The following is a 17810-nucleotide window of genomic DNA, read 5'->3' on the forward strand; positions in this document are numbered from 1 at the left end:
AGTATACTAGTTTAGTATAGTAAAGTAGTTACATAATTTACTAGTAACAATAAGATATTTTTGTTACTACTAGTACAATACATATTAATATGTTGTATCACCGTATTGATACTACTAGTATGTAGTAACATACTACTAGTAACATTTACATGTGTTGATACTAATTAGACCTGGAAGGGTGTTTCAGGAATTTATAAAATACACTTTATAGTTTCCACGAAGTTTTTGGACTAGAGAGTAAATAATCTAATCCAAAAACATGTTTTTGGACTAGAGAGTAAATCTTTTCCACGGGTGGACTAGCCATTAACTGGGTCTGCTAGAACTGGACTAGCCAGTAATTCCTACATACAACTATCATGGAATTACAATTACGGCCTAGCCGGAAAAGCAATTGGATTTGATGGTTTCAACGCTCCGGAAACTGTCTCAAAGAACCATGTCATCTCATTTTAAGACAACATTTTGGTTTTGGATGAATAATATTCACTCCATCATAACTACGACTAAAGAGTTTGGTCCAACAATTCGTGCAATCAATGGCATGGAATGCAACTGTGGAAACTCTAATGTTGTTCGGGCAAGAATTAAATATTTCAAGGCTTACTGCAATCAACTTGGTGTAGCACCAGGGCTTGCTTGCTGAAAACTTATATTTTCATATCTTCCAAGTATATAATGCTCAATGATGATGAGCTAAATAAAGAGCATATGACTGACATGCCAACTTAATAAAATAATGAATTTAAGTTTCACTTATGGGAACTATAAGTTCAGAGCAAAGGAATTGTGCAAAAGGCCCAAGGAACTTAGGACAAGCACAATGGTGAAGCATTTCACTTAGCTATAGCTTAATTGAAGCTAAACGAAATGCGCATGAAGGTGCACCTCCGGTGAGGTGCATTGTCCCGAGTTTTCATGCAAATAGTGCCAAATAGGAAGTAAGTTTCTGATTGTTTTTTTTTTCCAAATTTTATTTTACTCAATAAATGTTGATTATGCATAAAAAAAAGAAAAAAATAGAGATCATAAAATAACAAAAAAGTAATTATAGTAAAATGAAATAGCTCAAAGTGAAAAATATGAATAAAAACAGGTAAATAATTAAAATTTGAAACGGAAACTATCCGTTCAAAATCATACGGAAACTTAGTTTTTCAAACGAATCCATGTCTCAACCCTTAGTTTAAGGGTGGATCAGATTTGACCAACTTTTAAAAATAACAAAGAATAGAGAAGGGAAATCGCCATATTAAACCTAAGTGACAGAGGGACCATAGTAGATCGATTTCGCTACAATCCATCAACCATCGTGCTTGGCATTAAGTATGGAAAACTAACTTGGCCTATTATCATGGTGCTTTCACATCTATGAAAACCGTGAATGTTATCCGATTTTCGCAAGTCTCGTCTATGAAAATACGAAAGCACTGTGAATCACAACTTCTGCTAGGAATGATTTATCTTAGAAAATTTGCTTCTGCGAGAAACCACTCCTCACACCATAATATTTTGTATTTAATATAATTAAATTTTAATAAAGAGTGAGACCTACTTTTTGTATTTTTTGTAGTTATACAGGGCAGCATAACCGTTGGTCAGTCCGGTTTTCTAGCAAAACCGCCGAACGAACTGCAAATAAATCGGTCCCTATTTTTCAAACTGTAACCGATCCGACTTGGATCGTTCAGTTATGGTTTTCATGACGGTTTCTATGATAGACAGAAAAATTACGCCTGCGCACATAACTTCCTTGATGCACCACGCCGGTGCTACTAACCAGGCCTTAAAACTAGGAAAATGCACGTTCATCTGTCGTTGCAAGCATGCTCGTTAGGCATGATGCAGCTAACTTAGATTCCACAACGTTCCAAACTTTCCCTTGTTCTGCGAAGGGTTTAAAGCCATAAAGGCTTATACCGACGTGTTAATTCATGCATCACTGGCCTATGTGTCCTTTCTAGGCATAGTACATGCCTTGAACTTGCGCATAGGCCGTTGTAGGCATAATTCCACCTCGTTACTTATGTTAGGAATTGCTGAAATCATGCACTTATATTACTAATACCAAGGGTGCATGAATCAGGCCTATGTCGAACCTTTCTTAGGCTTATGCAAGCTCCTCTACTTGCATACTAATATAACTTATTTTCCTGGCCATGCCCGATGCCCTATTGGTGCATGCCTACGTTGAACGTCTTGATAGGAAGTATGAGCATCCAATAAATCGAATGCAACTTACATCATCAATTAAGCCACAATCATCTCTTGCATCACAACACCGATCCAAATGATATGAGAGGCTAATATTCCGCAATCATCTCTCAGTTAGATAATATGAGCGATAACGTGTTGTAACCTCTATGTTGTAGATCATTGTGGCTTCTTGCGAACCCTTCCTTACTCTAAGGGGATCAAGTATAGATCGTAGTTCATCTTCGAAGGGGCAACAACTTCAGCCAACTTGTGTTGCAAGGCCGTGGTCAAGCAATAATGGCCTGGTCCGTATAGGACATTTCGTCAAAAATGCACAAAGATTACGCATAACTTAGTCCGCGAAATGGAATAATGATTCCTTCTCATCATATGCCTCATTGGCAAGGATACACATTTATAATGAGGTCTAAGCATCATTTATGCTCTTCCGGCTGAGCTGTATAGCTTACTTGGAGCATATTCTGCATATGCACATTCAACCAAGTATCCCACCCTATATATGTATTACGTACATTTGTACAACTTAGACCGGGGGACCACTTTTACATTCACTAAGTCACATTTTTGAGGTGCCTGCTTCACTATTAATGGCCATTACCATGTATTTCTAAATAACCGACAATGATTTTTGTATTTTCGTTCAGGCCCATAGGACAATTTTAATATTGTGAAATGATTGCGCAACGCAACATTCACTCGGACATCTCGCTTTGGAATATTGCATGACAATTCCTATATTTACAACAATGATGGCTACACATTATCTCGGCCAGCCTGCTAAGGCCTAATGCATCATTGTGATGCGATATTGTCCATATGCCAATAATTTGGGTCATGTGCCATCTTAGCGCTACTTTTCTCAAGGCCATCCTCCTAAATGGCCTAATGCATCATAATGATGCAAGATTGGCCCTTGGCCAATATGTCCAACATAATGCGAAATTTTGACGCAATATTGTCCCTTGGCCAATATGCCTTCATAGCAGTACTTGGCGCAATATTTTCACTGGAACTATGTACCTCTTGCGCAACGGGAACTTGAGATGAAGCTTCGTCTCAAACCATGGAGAATGTTCGAGCATGCGCCATGCTAAAAGCACGGGGTGTTACAGTTCCTATCCCACAGATTTAACGCATAAGAAAATGTCTATGAATTTCATCTCCTCAATTACTCTACATCTCATTTTATTTCCTAAGACAAACCCAACAGAGATTCATAAATCCAATTTACATCTCAGTTTAGTTCATCAAACAACCCAACATACAGATTCATCGATCTAATTAGAAAACACAGTAAAATAAAAAATAAAAACAATTTCATAAGAACCCTTAATCAACACAGGGAAAAATAATATCACCCCCTCAAACAAATTCAATTTCATCTCCTCAAAGAAATTGGATTTGTCCGGTTTCGGTTAGGCAGGCCGGTCCAGATCGATTCTTGTGCATTTCTATATAAGAGAAAATTAGATATAAAAGATAAGATTCCCAAAAAGTGAAAGTTACCAAAACAAAATAAAAAACATGGCTAAAATTATCCGGATAATTTGAGGCCTACCACTAAAAGATGAAAAGGGACATTTTGAAGTAAATCAAAAACCTTCTTCCAATTATTTTCGTTAAAGACTAATTTACCATAATTAATTAGCATTATTCAGTTGTGTGTTAGTAAAAAGATCGTGTTAATTAAATATAAAATTAACTAGTGTTCTTCATTAATCACCAAGACATGGAAAGAATTGATTTTTTTATAGAACATCAAACTAGAATCGATGAATGTGGATGTTCATGCCCTTATAAGCCAATTATGGGTTAATGTTCCTCATTCACGAAAAACACTAAGAATTAGTAGATATTTATTTATCTATAGGATGATTGAAATAATCGATGTATGTGAATTATATTTAAAACCGATTGTAACATTTATTTATATAAAGTATGATTGTAACAATCAGAGGATGCGAATGTGTTTTATATATCGATTGCAACAATTGACTATATAGAGGTTTATATTGGCCGATTGTAGGTGATAAGACATGTAGAAAAATGGGCCATTTTCTTTAACCAAAATCGGGGTTGATGTTCTCCAACCACAAAAAACATCAAAAACAATCGGCCGACGTGTATGTGCATTTCAACCGATTGTTCAGAATAGGCTAATATGGATAAATTTAGGAAAGTAAAACTTCTGAAAAATTTCAATTTTGAGTGTACGAATTAATCAAAAAACTAACCAAGAGGAATGGGTTGATAGGAAAATATCTAAGAGGGTGGAATTCGATAGATTTGATTTAAGTTTCTAAGTTTTAATAGTAAGGATAACTTAGTACTTTCACCCATTTTAGACTCCCGTTATCCATCTCATCTAGGTGGGTGAAGAAAATGGTTGGCCTCAAACTAGCTAGTTAAAAATTAGTTGATGCCAACTACAACATCTCTGTGTCAAAGAAAAACAAAAAAAAAAACTACGACATCCCAAATTATGATACTTAAAAAGAAACCACAAAAAAATAAATTAGTATATCTAACCCAATTAAAAAGAGTACATTTAACTGCAAGCACTGGTTGATTCGAGCTTCATTTCCTAATGCCATAAAAATAATGGTTCCTTTTCCTCCAGATTGTCCACCATATGGCAAGGAAACCAGACCCCAAAGCTTATGTTGCATTTTCCTTCTCCTTTCTGTTTGGCTATTCTCAAAGAGTAGCCTTAATATAATTTGCAAAATAATTACATAGCTTGTACTTTCTGCATTTAGTATAACTAAAATTTATTTTTGCAAGGAATCAATTATCACATATCCTCATCGCATCCGGAGTCATAAGAATCAATCCCTTTCACAAGTGACATGGCAGAGGTGATTTTACAGCTATTTGGAATGAATCTTAGATTTGGAAGAAAACATGAAAAGTTGAGTTTTTAGCCGTTTAGGGATTTACTTCAGTTAAGTTTCTCGAACTGCCCATATCTCGGCTTACTCATATAGGTTTGATCTCGTCGCAGTCGGGCGAATTTTTCGATTATTTTCCATTCCGGAAATATTGAGCATCTGGTTTTCTTCAGCTCCAAAAACGAAATTCTTGGTCGAGATCGACCAGGGCCGGCCAAGAGGCAAAGTCAGCAAAGCTTGACTTTGGGGAAGCACCGGCAGGGGGGCAACAAAGAAAATAATTTTTTATGAGATGTCTTATGTCAAACAAAAAATAAGAAGGTTTACATCGTGATTAACTAAAAATATAAGGATATAAAAGAAGGGCGTATACGAATTAGAGTTAGAATATGAACTAAGTTAACATCACATTGTTTCCTCTCTCAAATTGTTTTTCTCTATCAACACTCTTTTCCCCCTTCTTTCACAACTCAAAACAGGGATCATAATGGGAAAATATAGATCAAAAATTAGTTGTTGTCGTTGATATAAGAAGTGAAGGGAGATGACTGGAAGTGATTTCTGGTTGCTGTTGGAACAGGTTTTCAAAAAAGTGAAATTTAAGTTGGATGCTGAATATTGCTGCGACTAATGATGTGGTTTTAAAAGTTGAGTTACGATGAAAACAATGGATTTATATCGAATTTGTGTTATGCAGGGAAGGACTTCATTTAGGTAGTCTCCATAGTGCAGCCGTCACCTAACCATCGGCAATAACAAGATACACATTCAGTGCTTGACAAAATGCCAGAACCACCAGGTTAGTACGAAAACATAAATGTTGGTCTGGTTATACAGGTAAGTAATTTATAACTTTATATTTCTTAGGAAACACCTTTATAGCATTAACGATGTACAACCACTAGAAAGAATGGGCATATATGCCCGTGGAAACCATTGTTTTATAAACTACTGAATGAGTGAGTTTATTGCTGTTTTCATTTTCTTAATATTAAAAATGTTATTTCTTATAGAGATGTCTTGCTGGATTGTTACTGGAGAGACACAAGCAAGAAAAGTAAGGAATGCATATCTAAAATATGTACTGAAACAAGATATTACATTTTTTGTAAAGAAAAGCACACCCGCTGAAGTAATTGTCAGCTTGACTTGTGACACCGTACATGTTCATGATGCAATTGGTAAAAAATTAAATTCATACAAGTCGCAACGAATTAAAAGTTACAAATTCATACATGTTCATTACTGATTTTGCATCTAGGTTTGAAAGAAGAGTCATTTTTGAATAGATGGTAATCTGTTTTATCACTCGAATCGAATGAATTTTTATTAATATTGGTTTTTCAACAATGCTATATGTACAATTAAGATATTTGACAAGCTTTTGGAAACATCTGGAAACAAAATTAATGTATTTACAGGCTTACTCTTGGCAGAAAATGATGCTAATAGCTTATAAACCACCTTATGCTCCTGATTATAGTTTGTTTTATGTAAGAGGGAAACATCTTTTGAGTATGCTTTGGGGCAGCAAAATGTCGGGGCCGGCCCTGACATCGACTACATTGATCTAGTGCTGATGCTAATGATGTGAGTATAAAACTCGTCGGCACCAAATTACTTATCCATTAAAAAACAAAACTCTAACTTATCCATTAGAAAAACAAAACTCTTAGTAGCGTGTTTGGATGCACACTCAGAAATTACTTTTTAACGTAAAAAGTCTATTTGGATATAGAATTAAAAACGATTAGAAGTAAAAGAAATTAACTTTTATGAAGCAAAATAGTTTTGCTTTCGACTTCTACTTCGGGAGAAACATGGCCAAATCTCACGTTTCCCATGTGGGAAAACAAATGAGACTGTGTGCCATTTGACTCGGTTCGAGTCAGCCAAATATAACACTATACCTCACTCGTTTCCAACAGTTACCCACAGAGCCAACCGCCAAGCAAAGCTGCCGCTTCTTCTTCCTTCTGAACCATCCCTCTGTAACGAATACCATGAATATCCTTCAATGTTCATCTTCTTCTGCAATTTCACATCTTCATCATCAACATTTTGCAAAACCCATCTCTTCATCTCCTCCCCTTTTTGCTCTAAACCTTAGAAATTCAAACCCCACTTCAACAATTTCTTCATATTACTATCAAAACAATAAGAAGAATTCAAAGAAAAAAACCCAACCCGAAAAGAATCTAGTAATGATAGTTGACATAGAAGAGATTAAAGAGAGAGCAAGATTATCAATTCATAGATTTTTCAGTAAAACTGAAAGGAAGATTAGTAACTTCGTTTCATCAGGGAATGAAGCTGTAGAAGATTTGAAAACTTTAGTTACTATTGATTATGATAATAGAGTTTTTATTTCCTGTAAAAGATCTTCACTTGAATTTTTTGGGAATTTATTAGTTTGGGGGTTTTTAATTTTTCTTGGGTTTAGGGTTTTGATGGAGTTAGAATTTTTAGGGTTTAGCAGAGGTGGTGGGTTTAAGAGTAGTAATTTGTTTAAGAGAGATAGGAGTCTTGCTGGGAAAGAAGTTGTTGTTGGGAAGAGGAAGAAGAAGAGAGAAAACTTTAAGTTTTCTGTTAATCCTCTTACACCTGCTAAAGATACAATGAAGATAAAGAATGCTAATCAGGGGTACATTCCGATGGTAAAACGATCATATGGGGAGAGTAAGCTGCCCAAGTGGTGGCCGGAGGTGAAAGCTTCTTCAATGGGGGCGTCAGTTAGCAGTATCGCGGAGTCGCAGAAGGAAGCGGAGATAGTAATGCGAGGTTTGCACTGTCTAATTACTAAGCTTTTGCTTTTGCAGTTAAGTTATTAGTGATTTTTGTTCTGGTTATAATATGCCAAAGATAAGGTTGTTATTGTGGAAAATTGGAAAGCAGGAGTATGATTTCCATGAACATTCTCAGAAGTCAGAAGTATATAAGTGGATCCTCAGTGATAAACGAGTACCCCTAGGGCCTAGGTTTCCTTGTTTTGCTTGTATCTGGAAAAACTTCTAGGTATGTACGTTGCTTTCATAGGAGCGATTGGCGAAGCCAAAAGCTTTGCTAACAGAGATAGATGTTCTAATTTGCAAGTAGTGTACTATTGCGTCGAAGACACTTAGACACGTAAATTGTGCTCATTATGCAGCTGCGGTGGACATGGTCCTTTTTTGACGTTCTTTGCTACGTGCGTTACCTTCAACAAAGCTGCTTTCACCCATTAACCCGCGAAGGATTTGCCAGTTGCCACTAATTTTAGTGTTAATTTCCCTTTAGGTCAAAACTAGATTGGGAAGTAATTAGAAACACCTTTAGTGAATCTCAAAACGTGCAGCCTCAGCCTGCAGTGTGTCTGGATATGAAGATGTTTCACATGAAAGTATAGCATTTTGTTTGACACATATTTTTTACTGAAATGTTTGCTCGCATAACATACTCGTATACATTTTGTAGGTAAATTGAATATTTCCTGTTTACAAAACAATATGAATGATTTACATCATGGTTTTCTCCCTCAAACCACTACTTATCAACTTCACTTCCAGCAATCATGGATAATAGAATGAGCGGAAAGGACATAAGCGAAGATGATATTATTCAAGTCAGTACTATTTTGAACTTTTTGATTTTTATGCAACTATGTGTGTAAAAGGATTGGGATATTTTTGCCACGTGTTTTTAGTCATTACTGCATTTAAGTCATTTTGGAACTTCTCTTCATAAAATTGAAGTCCTAAAAGGTCATAAAATTGAAGTCATTTTGGAACTTCCTCACTTTTACTATACTAGGGTCTGAATGGTTTTGACATGAATATGTGTTTTATGGGTCTAGTCTAGAGATCGTTTGCTTATTCTTTTTCCTGATGATAAATTTTGGCGACTGAGTATCAACATTGGTGAAGCCTTTTCTTATTTTATTTAATATCACATGATTACAACGTTTACTGTTCTTTCTTTAGTTGAAAATTGCTTACTTCTCTTCATACTAGCATGTGTTCAGCTCTTACATTTTGAAAAATGTGTTTGGTACTTGTAGCTTCCTATTCATATGCACTTGATTCTTTGACCAGGCAATAATGGTTTAGCATTTTTTCTTGCCTATGTTTGAGAGCAGTTTCGTCGGACATGTATAAATTCTGGTGCGAAGGTTCTCATTGAGACGACCAATGCACGTGATTCTTTCTATCGTGCATCAGTTGAGTTAGTTCTGAATTCCTGCAGCAGGTGTATAATCTTTTCATTCCGCTTTATTGGTGGCTGTCTATTGTCTGTTGTGCATAATGTGTTTAATCTACTTCCTTAATTTGTAACATGCTTAGAAATGATGCAGATCAACCTACGACTCTGCAGCTATATTGATAGATGGCGAGAGTCCACAAAATTTTGTTGCCGGGACGGCTTTTAACTTAGGAATTGACACCGTACGTGCTGCGAGAATTGTATCTGCTTCTGTTGCATCACGGACCCGTTCTTGGTTTCTGCAGGCATGGGTAAGGTTTTATGTTTATTGTAATAATCCCTTTTGCTTTCTTGTGCTCGCACATGCATTCAAGTGACATCATCAGCTATGTTGCTGCTTGCATCTTCCAACCAGTTATAAGAGTTACTCATCCATCTATTCTGTGCAGGCACTAGAAATGCAAGGTAAACATTCGGAGGCGGTCGAGGAAATATCAAAAATCTGTCTTATTCACCAAATATTTCCTCCCGAAGAATTCTCGGTATGTATTCGGCTGTATACATGTTGAGGCTTGAGTAAATTCTAGCAATCTAAATCATTGTTTTAATATTTCTCCATACTGTTCACCTTGCACCACTAAAATTTTCATGTCTTGGTCCAAAACCTCAGATTGCCCATAGTGTGTTTCAAATTTCAAAGTTACTGTGAACTTATCAGATTCCAGTCTGCTAATTTAGTTTCATATAGTTACCGCTGATATAAAATAACTGTTGCGCTCATCTTTATCACATTGTCTGATTAATTACCTCTTTGATGGATTTTTTGTTACAGCCTGAGATGGAAATGGTGGCTCGAGGCCTTGAGAAACATTTAAGAAGAGAGCAAAGGGAATTTCTACTTGATCTATTTGTGGGTAAATGTGATGCTGGCAGCCGAAGAAGTGCGGCAGAAGCTCTTGGGTTGGTAAAGCCTGTTGAATGTTAACGCCTTGACCACTGGTTGGGTTAAAACCAGTGATGCATATCTTTGATTTTCAACTGGACTTCCTGAACTACTTTTTGCAACCAATTCTTTACTGTGGACTAGAATTTGACAAATACAGTGCCAATCTTGTTTCTGAATGTCTGCCCAGTCTTTGACATCGGAGTTGAATACTTCACATGACATACTTATAAGGTGACTAATTAGCAGGCAACTAATTAGATAAAATCCGTTCATTCTTAGTTGTCAATCTGATTTCTTTCTGTAACTTGGCAATGCTACCATGGATTCATCAATAAGTGGCGGGTACTTGATTATTTTTCAAGGGAAGCTAATTACTTTAGAAGTCTAGGTTACTTATTCACTCTCTGCCGGAAGGAGAATTTAATCATCTTTTGATCAGTGCTGCAACATCTCTGTGTACATTTCACTTTGACATTCAATTTGTAAAATGAAATTACTACATTTGTACTGAAAAGTTCCAGCTTGAATTTTGCAATGGGTTGTGTAGATTGATATTCTCGCTTGTATTCAAACATTGAGGAACATTTTGTAGCCGAGTAAACATTGTAGGAAACCAATCCATTACAAAAGACCCATGAGATTGTATATTGAAAAAAGAAAAGAAAGAATGAATGGGACTTGGAGACTAACTGGGCTTAGTTAGAAGGAACGAAAGGTCCATCTGAAAATAGCTTCTTTTAAAGAACGATTTTTTGGGGACCATGGTTCTATTTTTAGTAAGACATTTAGAAGTAAATCTAGGTCACCCCTTATCTAGATATTTATATTAATACCTAAATTATCCTCCTGATTAATTTTGGGTAATGATTAGTGAAATCATTAGTGAAATGATTAAGCTAAAGAAGTAGAATTATTGAGAGAGTAAAGTTAGAGAAGATGAAGAAGAAAAACATGAAAAAATTTACCAACCACAACCGGAGGAAGAGCATTTGGGTTATCAGGTATGCTTCAAATTTAGATAATGTTGGTTTAATTGCTCCAAACTTTCAAAAAAAATGAAAATTTTTATGTAGATTTGGGCCAGTTCGGTTACGTTTTCCAAACACGCAGGTTACCGAATTCGCTCGTTAATGGAGGTTTGATCGTACAGTGTAATGTTCGGTTTGCCCGCAATGTTACCAAACTTTAGGGTCTAGAAGTTCGGTTGCTTTACAAACAATAACTAACCGAACTTTACGTGAAAATAAAATTTTACCAACTGTACATAGTTTGGTTGGTTCGCAAACTTTTATCCAAAGGCGTATCTAACGGAACTCACCGATAAAAAAAATATCCAAAGTTACAATGCTATATTCGGTTACCTAGTATAAAATGGTAGGTAACCGTACTTTGAACTTAACAATTTATTTGGTACATCTTGTGTGTTCGGTTACATACCAAATTGCTCTACCAACAAAACTTAAAGTTCGGTGATATCCTTATTTTGCGAAGGAACCGAACTTATGGACTTGTGTTGTTCTAATACGAGGAGTTCGGTTAAAAGTATTTTTGCAAATCAACCGAACTCTGAGTTCGGTTAAGAAATTCGTGATAACCGAACTTTTTGCAACGAAATCGAACCTTTTGCGACGTAACCGAACTAAAAGTTCGGCTGAGACTTGTTTTTTGCGACGTAACCGAACTTTTCTCTGAAGAAAATACTCTATTAAACCTCTCTGCAACTTCCATTTTCAACTCATTTTGATGATTACTTCTCATTTATTCAACCAAAAACGAATGACAAGTACGGATTTGTGAGAATATCTTTGTTAATGTTTTAAATTAAGCTATATATAGAGAGGTGGTTGTGGGAGGAGGTGGTGGTGGTAATCGGTGGTTGGTGGTGCTGATAATCGGAGGTGGTGGTTGTGGTAATCGGCGATGGTGGTTATATATATATATAGGTGGTTATTAGGTTGGTTTTAGATTAAATTAGGTTAAGGGTAGGTTAGTCATTTCAACACTTTAGGACACCCCATATAACTATAGGGAAGGTGGCCTAATAAAACCATGGTCCCCTCAAAAAAACCATGGTCCCTAAAATATCATTCCTTTTAAAACTGGCATATGTATAGACTGAAGTTAGTGTTGATATAGTAATTTGATAGAAGAAGAAGAAAATAGAAAAGGAGTCGAAAGATGAATTTAAGGCATAAGAAATTGTTGCTGCAGCATTCAAGAACAAGACTATTCTCCAGTTATTATGGCTCAGGAGGTAATTATAGTCAACTTGAACAAATTGTGAGGGATGAGTGCAAGTCAGGAAAGGTTCAGACACTTGAGGATGGATTGAGATACTTTGATCAATTGATTTTAGAGAGACCATTACCATCTAATTCTACAATTTTCTCATCAACTTCTAATTCACACGATAAGAAACTTAATTAGAGTCTGATTAATAATGAATAAAGGAAGAAAAATATAAAATCAAACGATAAGAAAAAAGATAAAGGTTAGATATAAAAGGAGAATCTTTTATGTTTCCACGATCAGTTGGTGGAGCAACGTGCATGATAACGTCTTGTGAATAGTGAATGAAACAGAAAATAAAGAGCAAAGAGGAGAGGAATATTTATTATCATGTGTATGGTAGACAAACATTAGAGCCTCTATTTATAGGACTAGACACAATAACATCCTATTAATAAACGAGATTCACCCTAAATATTTTTAACTTAATTACATGTTTATAACAGTGAGGATATTTGATTCTTATACTTGTAGAAACAGTCCACTCAAACGTTATGTTTTTAGACAAATACACATTTAGAACACATTAGAGATATCGCCTAACTCCCAGGTCACCCAGGTGACATGCGAGAATACTTACCACTATATTACAACGACTTAGTTGCTTGGTCAATAGTTGAGAGTTTTTGAGCAGGGAGGTTCAGCTCCACCGCTGGCAACAATATGGCATTTATTGTTCATAAGTTGATGGTCTTGGAGTATAGTTACTAGAAGGAATTTTTTTGATATTCTTATCAACATTTAATTGCTAGTTTTGTTTCTTTTAATTTTTCCCGTTAATAACATAAAATGAATCTTAGATAGAGATCAAAGTGCCCAAGAACAACATCGAGTACAAAGTTGAATAATTCAACAAGAAAAAGTGAAGGAAAATCAAAAGAACTATCTAAGAGATGCATGATAGAACTGATTATTTCGGTGACCGGATATCCCAATTGCCAACCATTCGGTAGAATTTTTTCTTTCATTGAAATATGAGTAACTTGCTCAACATTTTGACCGGCAATTTGAAGATTCATCCGACGATGAAGATTGGTGTATATACATGTAACTTTATGTGTTTCACATTAGTCGAGGCCTTGGGCATTATACACCCAAGCACTAGCAGGAATGGAAGAGACTTAGTCCTAAGACTTCACTCTCGAAGCCCAAAATACATAACCACCAGGCTAGCAATTAAATGTTGATAAGAATATAAAGATAAGTCCTTTTGATAAATATACACCGACAATATCACCTATTTATATATTCACAAAATTGGTCAAAAAGACCAAAACCAACAATTCATGGGTGAAATAGATTTCTAGTTTTTGATACTGTTTATATGGACCAAAATCAGAAAAATACTGTTCAATTAGCCAATTTGGATATTTCACCCAGGAAAAATAAAATAAAATATTATGTTTTACCTAAAATAACCCTCATGCTTTAAACTCAACCAAAAACAGAAAGGTTCTCTTCTTTTTTCTCTCATCACCTTCTTCTTCTCCAGAACAATTTTATTTTTCGTTTTCAGATCTTGAACAATTTTCAGAGATCAAGCATGGTGAAATAGATCCTCTCTTCATGTCGATCTCTCTGCCTTCGATCAGTATAAGTTATACCCATACTAATTTCGTAATGGTAAAATGCAGATCTGAAGTAAATGAGCTTCAACTTCTTTATCCGTTCGATTTTCGAGTTTGGATTACTATCAGATTCTTAATCTTTGTTCGATCATGGTAAGTTTTATTCTAATGATTCGAAAAAAATTTGATTAGTTTGATTCTAATTTTATTTAATTCAAAACTGATTTTGTCCAATTTTGATTTCGTTTCGTCTAATTGAAAGTTTGATATAAATTTTAATCCTTTGATTCATTACAATTAGAAGTTTCAGTAGCTATTGATGATGTGGGTTTTTGTTGATTTTCTAGGGTTGTCTAAATTCAATAACAAATTAAGACTAATTGTCCAACCTTAGCTTTGTTTAGTGTAATTTAATTCTGAATCAATTTTAAGTTTAATAATAGTATGATTTTCAATTGTTACAAATTTATTTATTTAATTTATTTATTCTGAGTGGTAGTGCTTATGGGTGGTAAGTGATCAGTGGTAGTGGATGTTGTTAGTCAGTGGTAAGTGATGAAGATAGTGAATTCTATTGGTGGTCAGTGTTCTCATCAGTAACTAAAACCTAGATAAGAATGAAATTATTAACATTGATATATTTGAAATCATCTTGTGTTGTGAATGGAGATTCCCATGTTGGTGAGGTCAGTAAATGTGCAAGTGGTGGATAATGCAGTGGTGAGTCTTGATCGGTAAGGATGTTGAGTGTTAAGTGGTAGGTGATAATTGGTGTGGTTGGGGAGGAAGATGCTGGCGAGGATGGTGGATTGTGTTAATTTGTGCGCAGTGGGTGGTGAAGGTAGTGTAATGTGCTGGTGGTCAGTGTTTGAATGAGTAAGAAACCTAGATAAAAATGAGATTATTAGGTTAATTCATAAAAAGATTTGAATAGTAGCATACCTTTGTGTGTCTTGAGTGTGAATTTAGTAGATGTTTGACAATAAGAACTTTGATTCTTCTTCGTGTGGATTTCTACTTCGAAACTTTTTGTGGGGATAATGTGTTTATGGTTGGTGTTAATTTTTCATATGAAAGAGCCTTTTTTGACAGTTTCTAAAGATACTATCACAGATCTCTTAGAGCCATACTTTGTTTTTGAAGCATCTAAAAGCCATACTTGGTCTTAAACCAGGATACCATTCCCTTAACCCAACCTTCTTATTTTAATTAGTATGTGAATATGTTCTTACTTGCCCGTATACTTGTTTGTGTCACTTGCAGATGTTAGAGATCATCTTATTATAACTGATTACAGACATGGAAAGGTGTGCAACATGATTTAACAGTTAACTCTTCCTTTGCATGAACAACAACATAGGATGGACTACGTTATTTTGTTTGACAAAAATGCTGAATTTGTGCTTGCTAAGTCATGCCTAACTCAATGTTTTTACGGTATCATTGACGATAATGTATCTCATAATCGACATTTGGTCTATCAAGAAGAGGATGTTCCATTTAGTAATGAAATCCAGTCAATCGCACTGGAATGTGTACGCTACTGCTACATTTTTAAGGGAAATGTATTTTTAATATATCATTTTGTGGGATATTTGATAACTTTGTAATAAGACATATTTATTTGGTTGTATTGATTGATATATAAATCTTGATGTATTTTTTATTTTTTCAATTGCTTTACATTTTTTATATTCAAACTTCAATGAATACAGGTGCGTCATGAATAATACCTTGACGAAACTAGTTTCATCTTACATATTCTGACGAAAAAACAAGTTTGTTCACGATGATACTGGTTTCATCCTGTAAATTCTGAAAAGTTTCATCAGGATGTAACTGGTTTCATCTTCTATGTTCTAACAAAACATATATCTTTTCGTCAGGATGTAATTGGTTTCATCCAACATATTCTGATATAAGATTATCGGGAAAGTAGTCAAAAGTAGAGTATACAAATAAAAGTTTAAACAAACTGCATCAATAACTTTACTGTGTAGTTTTCTTTATTTTGAGGCTAAAACTGTATCAATAAGGCTATAAGTGCATCAATAAGGCTATAACAAACATCAATAATTGCATCAATAAGGCTATAGGCGTCTTGCTGCATTCCGCCTTGCATAGTTTTCCTTCTTTGAGCGCACTTATCATATTCCAAAATTTTATCTTCTTCCATTTTTCCACATGTTTGGCTGTGATTTCCAAACCTTATTTTGTAAACTTTTCATCAGTTTCCCAACCACCTTCAAATCATTCATGTGCTTCGTTCTTAATTCATTAACGGCCTGCACATCATGCCTATTCTTTGTTTTTAATTCGGTACTCTTCCCACTTTTGCTTCCTACAACAATATCAAATAATTCAATATCAATTAAACCTGGATGAAACCTGTTTCATCTTAGTTTTTTTTTTTTTTTGATGCAAAAGTTTCATCTTAGTTTAAACATGGATAAATAAAAACTCAGCTCAATTTGATACACGATGATACCTGTTTTATCCTAGTTAAACTATGATGGAGGAAAATTCAACTCCATGCAAAACAAGATGAAACTGGATTTATCCTAATTTAATTTTAGATGAAAACACATTCAGCTCAATCTAAAACAAGATTATACTAGTTTCATCCATGTTTAAATTGAACAAAAAACTCTTAATATGCTAAATGAAACCATTCATCTTCATAGTTCTCTCAAGAAGTTGTATAGGCTCACTAATTAGTTCATTTGCAGGATGTACCTAGTTTCATCTTGCATATTGTGACGAAAATCCAGGTATATCAAAGTTTAAAACTAGATGAAACTGATTTCCTCCTACATATTCCGATAAAAATACAGTTATATCATAGTCTACAACTAGATGAAATTGGTTTCATAATGCATAATTTGACGAAATTACAGTTATATCACACTCTACAACTAGATGAAATTGGTTTCATCCTGAGTATTCTGACAAAAATTAAGTTATATCAATATGTAAACTGTATGAAACTAGTTTCATCTTGCATATTTTGACAAAAATACAATTACATACTTATAGCACAGTCTACAACTAGGTGAAATTGGCTCCTAGCTGAGTATTTTGACGAAAATTAAGGTATATCAATGTATAAACTATAAGAAACTAGATTCATCATACATATTTTGACGAAAATACAGTTATATGACAGTCTATAACTAGATGAAATTCGTTTCACCCCGAGTATTCTAACGAAAATTAAGGTATATCAATGTGTACACTAGATGAAACTGATTTCATCCTTCCCACCAAATACAACCCAAAAAAACCAGTTTCATCCGTGTTTAAACTTTCATGAAATTTTTTTCAGCTCAATCAAAACATGATGAATCATTTATCAATGTTTAAATTCAATAAATTTCAAACTAGATTTTACATAAGCTTAACATAGATGAAACGCAAGTCGTTAAGAAAATAGAAGTAAAAATAAAATTAGGGTTAAGAGGCTTACGTGATCAAGGATTATCAAGAACCAATCCATATTTTTGAGTTCCCATTTTGTGAATTGACGGATTTAAAACCTAATTTAGCTTCCTGAACTTATGAAATTGAGAAACTTTAACGAAATTAGGGCATTAAAAATATTATATGGTGGTGAAATTCTAAGTCAGTGGTGGTGTTTTCAATTCAAATAAAATCATGGATCAATCAATTTACAACCCTAATCTGCAATTCGAGAACCAAATGAAGATAATAGATAGAGAT

The 17810-nt window shown here is 34.7% G+C and overlaps 1 protein-coding gene across 1 annotated transcript; it reads left to right on the top strand.

Annotated features, from left to right (window-relative positions):
* The first annotated feature begins 7054 nt into the window (after positions 1-7054).
* LOC113284061 lies at positions 7055-10779 on the top strand. The gene is made up of 6 exons (XM_026533459.1): positions 7055-7889; positions 8654-8709; positions 9223-9332; positions 9439-9598; positions 9737-9829; positions 10120-10779. The coding sequence occupies exons 1-6, from the start codon at positions 7112-7114 to the stop codon at positions 10270-10272; spliced, it is 1350 nt and encodes a 449-aa protein (XP_026389244.1). The 5' UTR covers positions 7055-7111; the 3' UTR covers positions 10273-10779.
* The last annotated feature ends 7031 nt before the right edge of the window (positions 10780-17810 follow it).

The sequence above is a fragment of the Papaver somniferum genome, chromosome 5, assembly GCF_003573695.1.
Source record: "Papaver somniferum cultivar HN1 chromosome 5, ASM357369v1, whole genome shotgun sequence".
Taxonomy (NCBI): Eukaryota; Viridiplantae; Streptophyta; class Magnoliopsida; order Ranunculales; family Papaveraceae; genus Papaver; species Papaver somniferum.

Excerpts from the sequence above, each read along its gene's own strand:
- LOC113284061 (XM_026533459.1), top strand. The coding sequence starts at position 7,112 with ATGAATATCCTTCAATGTTCATCTTCTTCTGCAATTTCACATCTTCAT. Across the intron at positions 9,599-9,736 it reads CTTGGTTTCTGCAGGCATGG|GCACTAGAAATGCAAGGTAA; the intron begins GTAAGGTTTTAT and ends TATTCTGTGCAG. Across the intron at positions 9,830-10,119 it reads TTCCTCCCGAAGAATTCTCG|CCTGAGATGGAAATGGTGGC; the intron begins GTATGTATTCGG and ends TTTTTGTTACAG.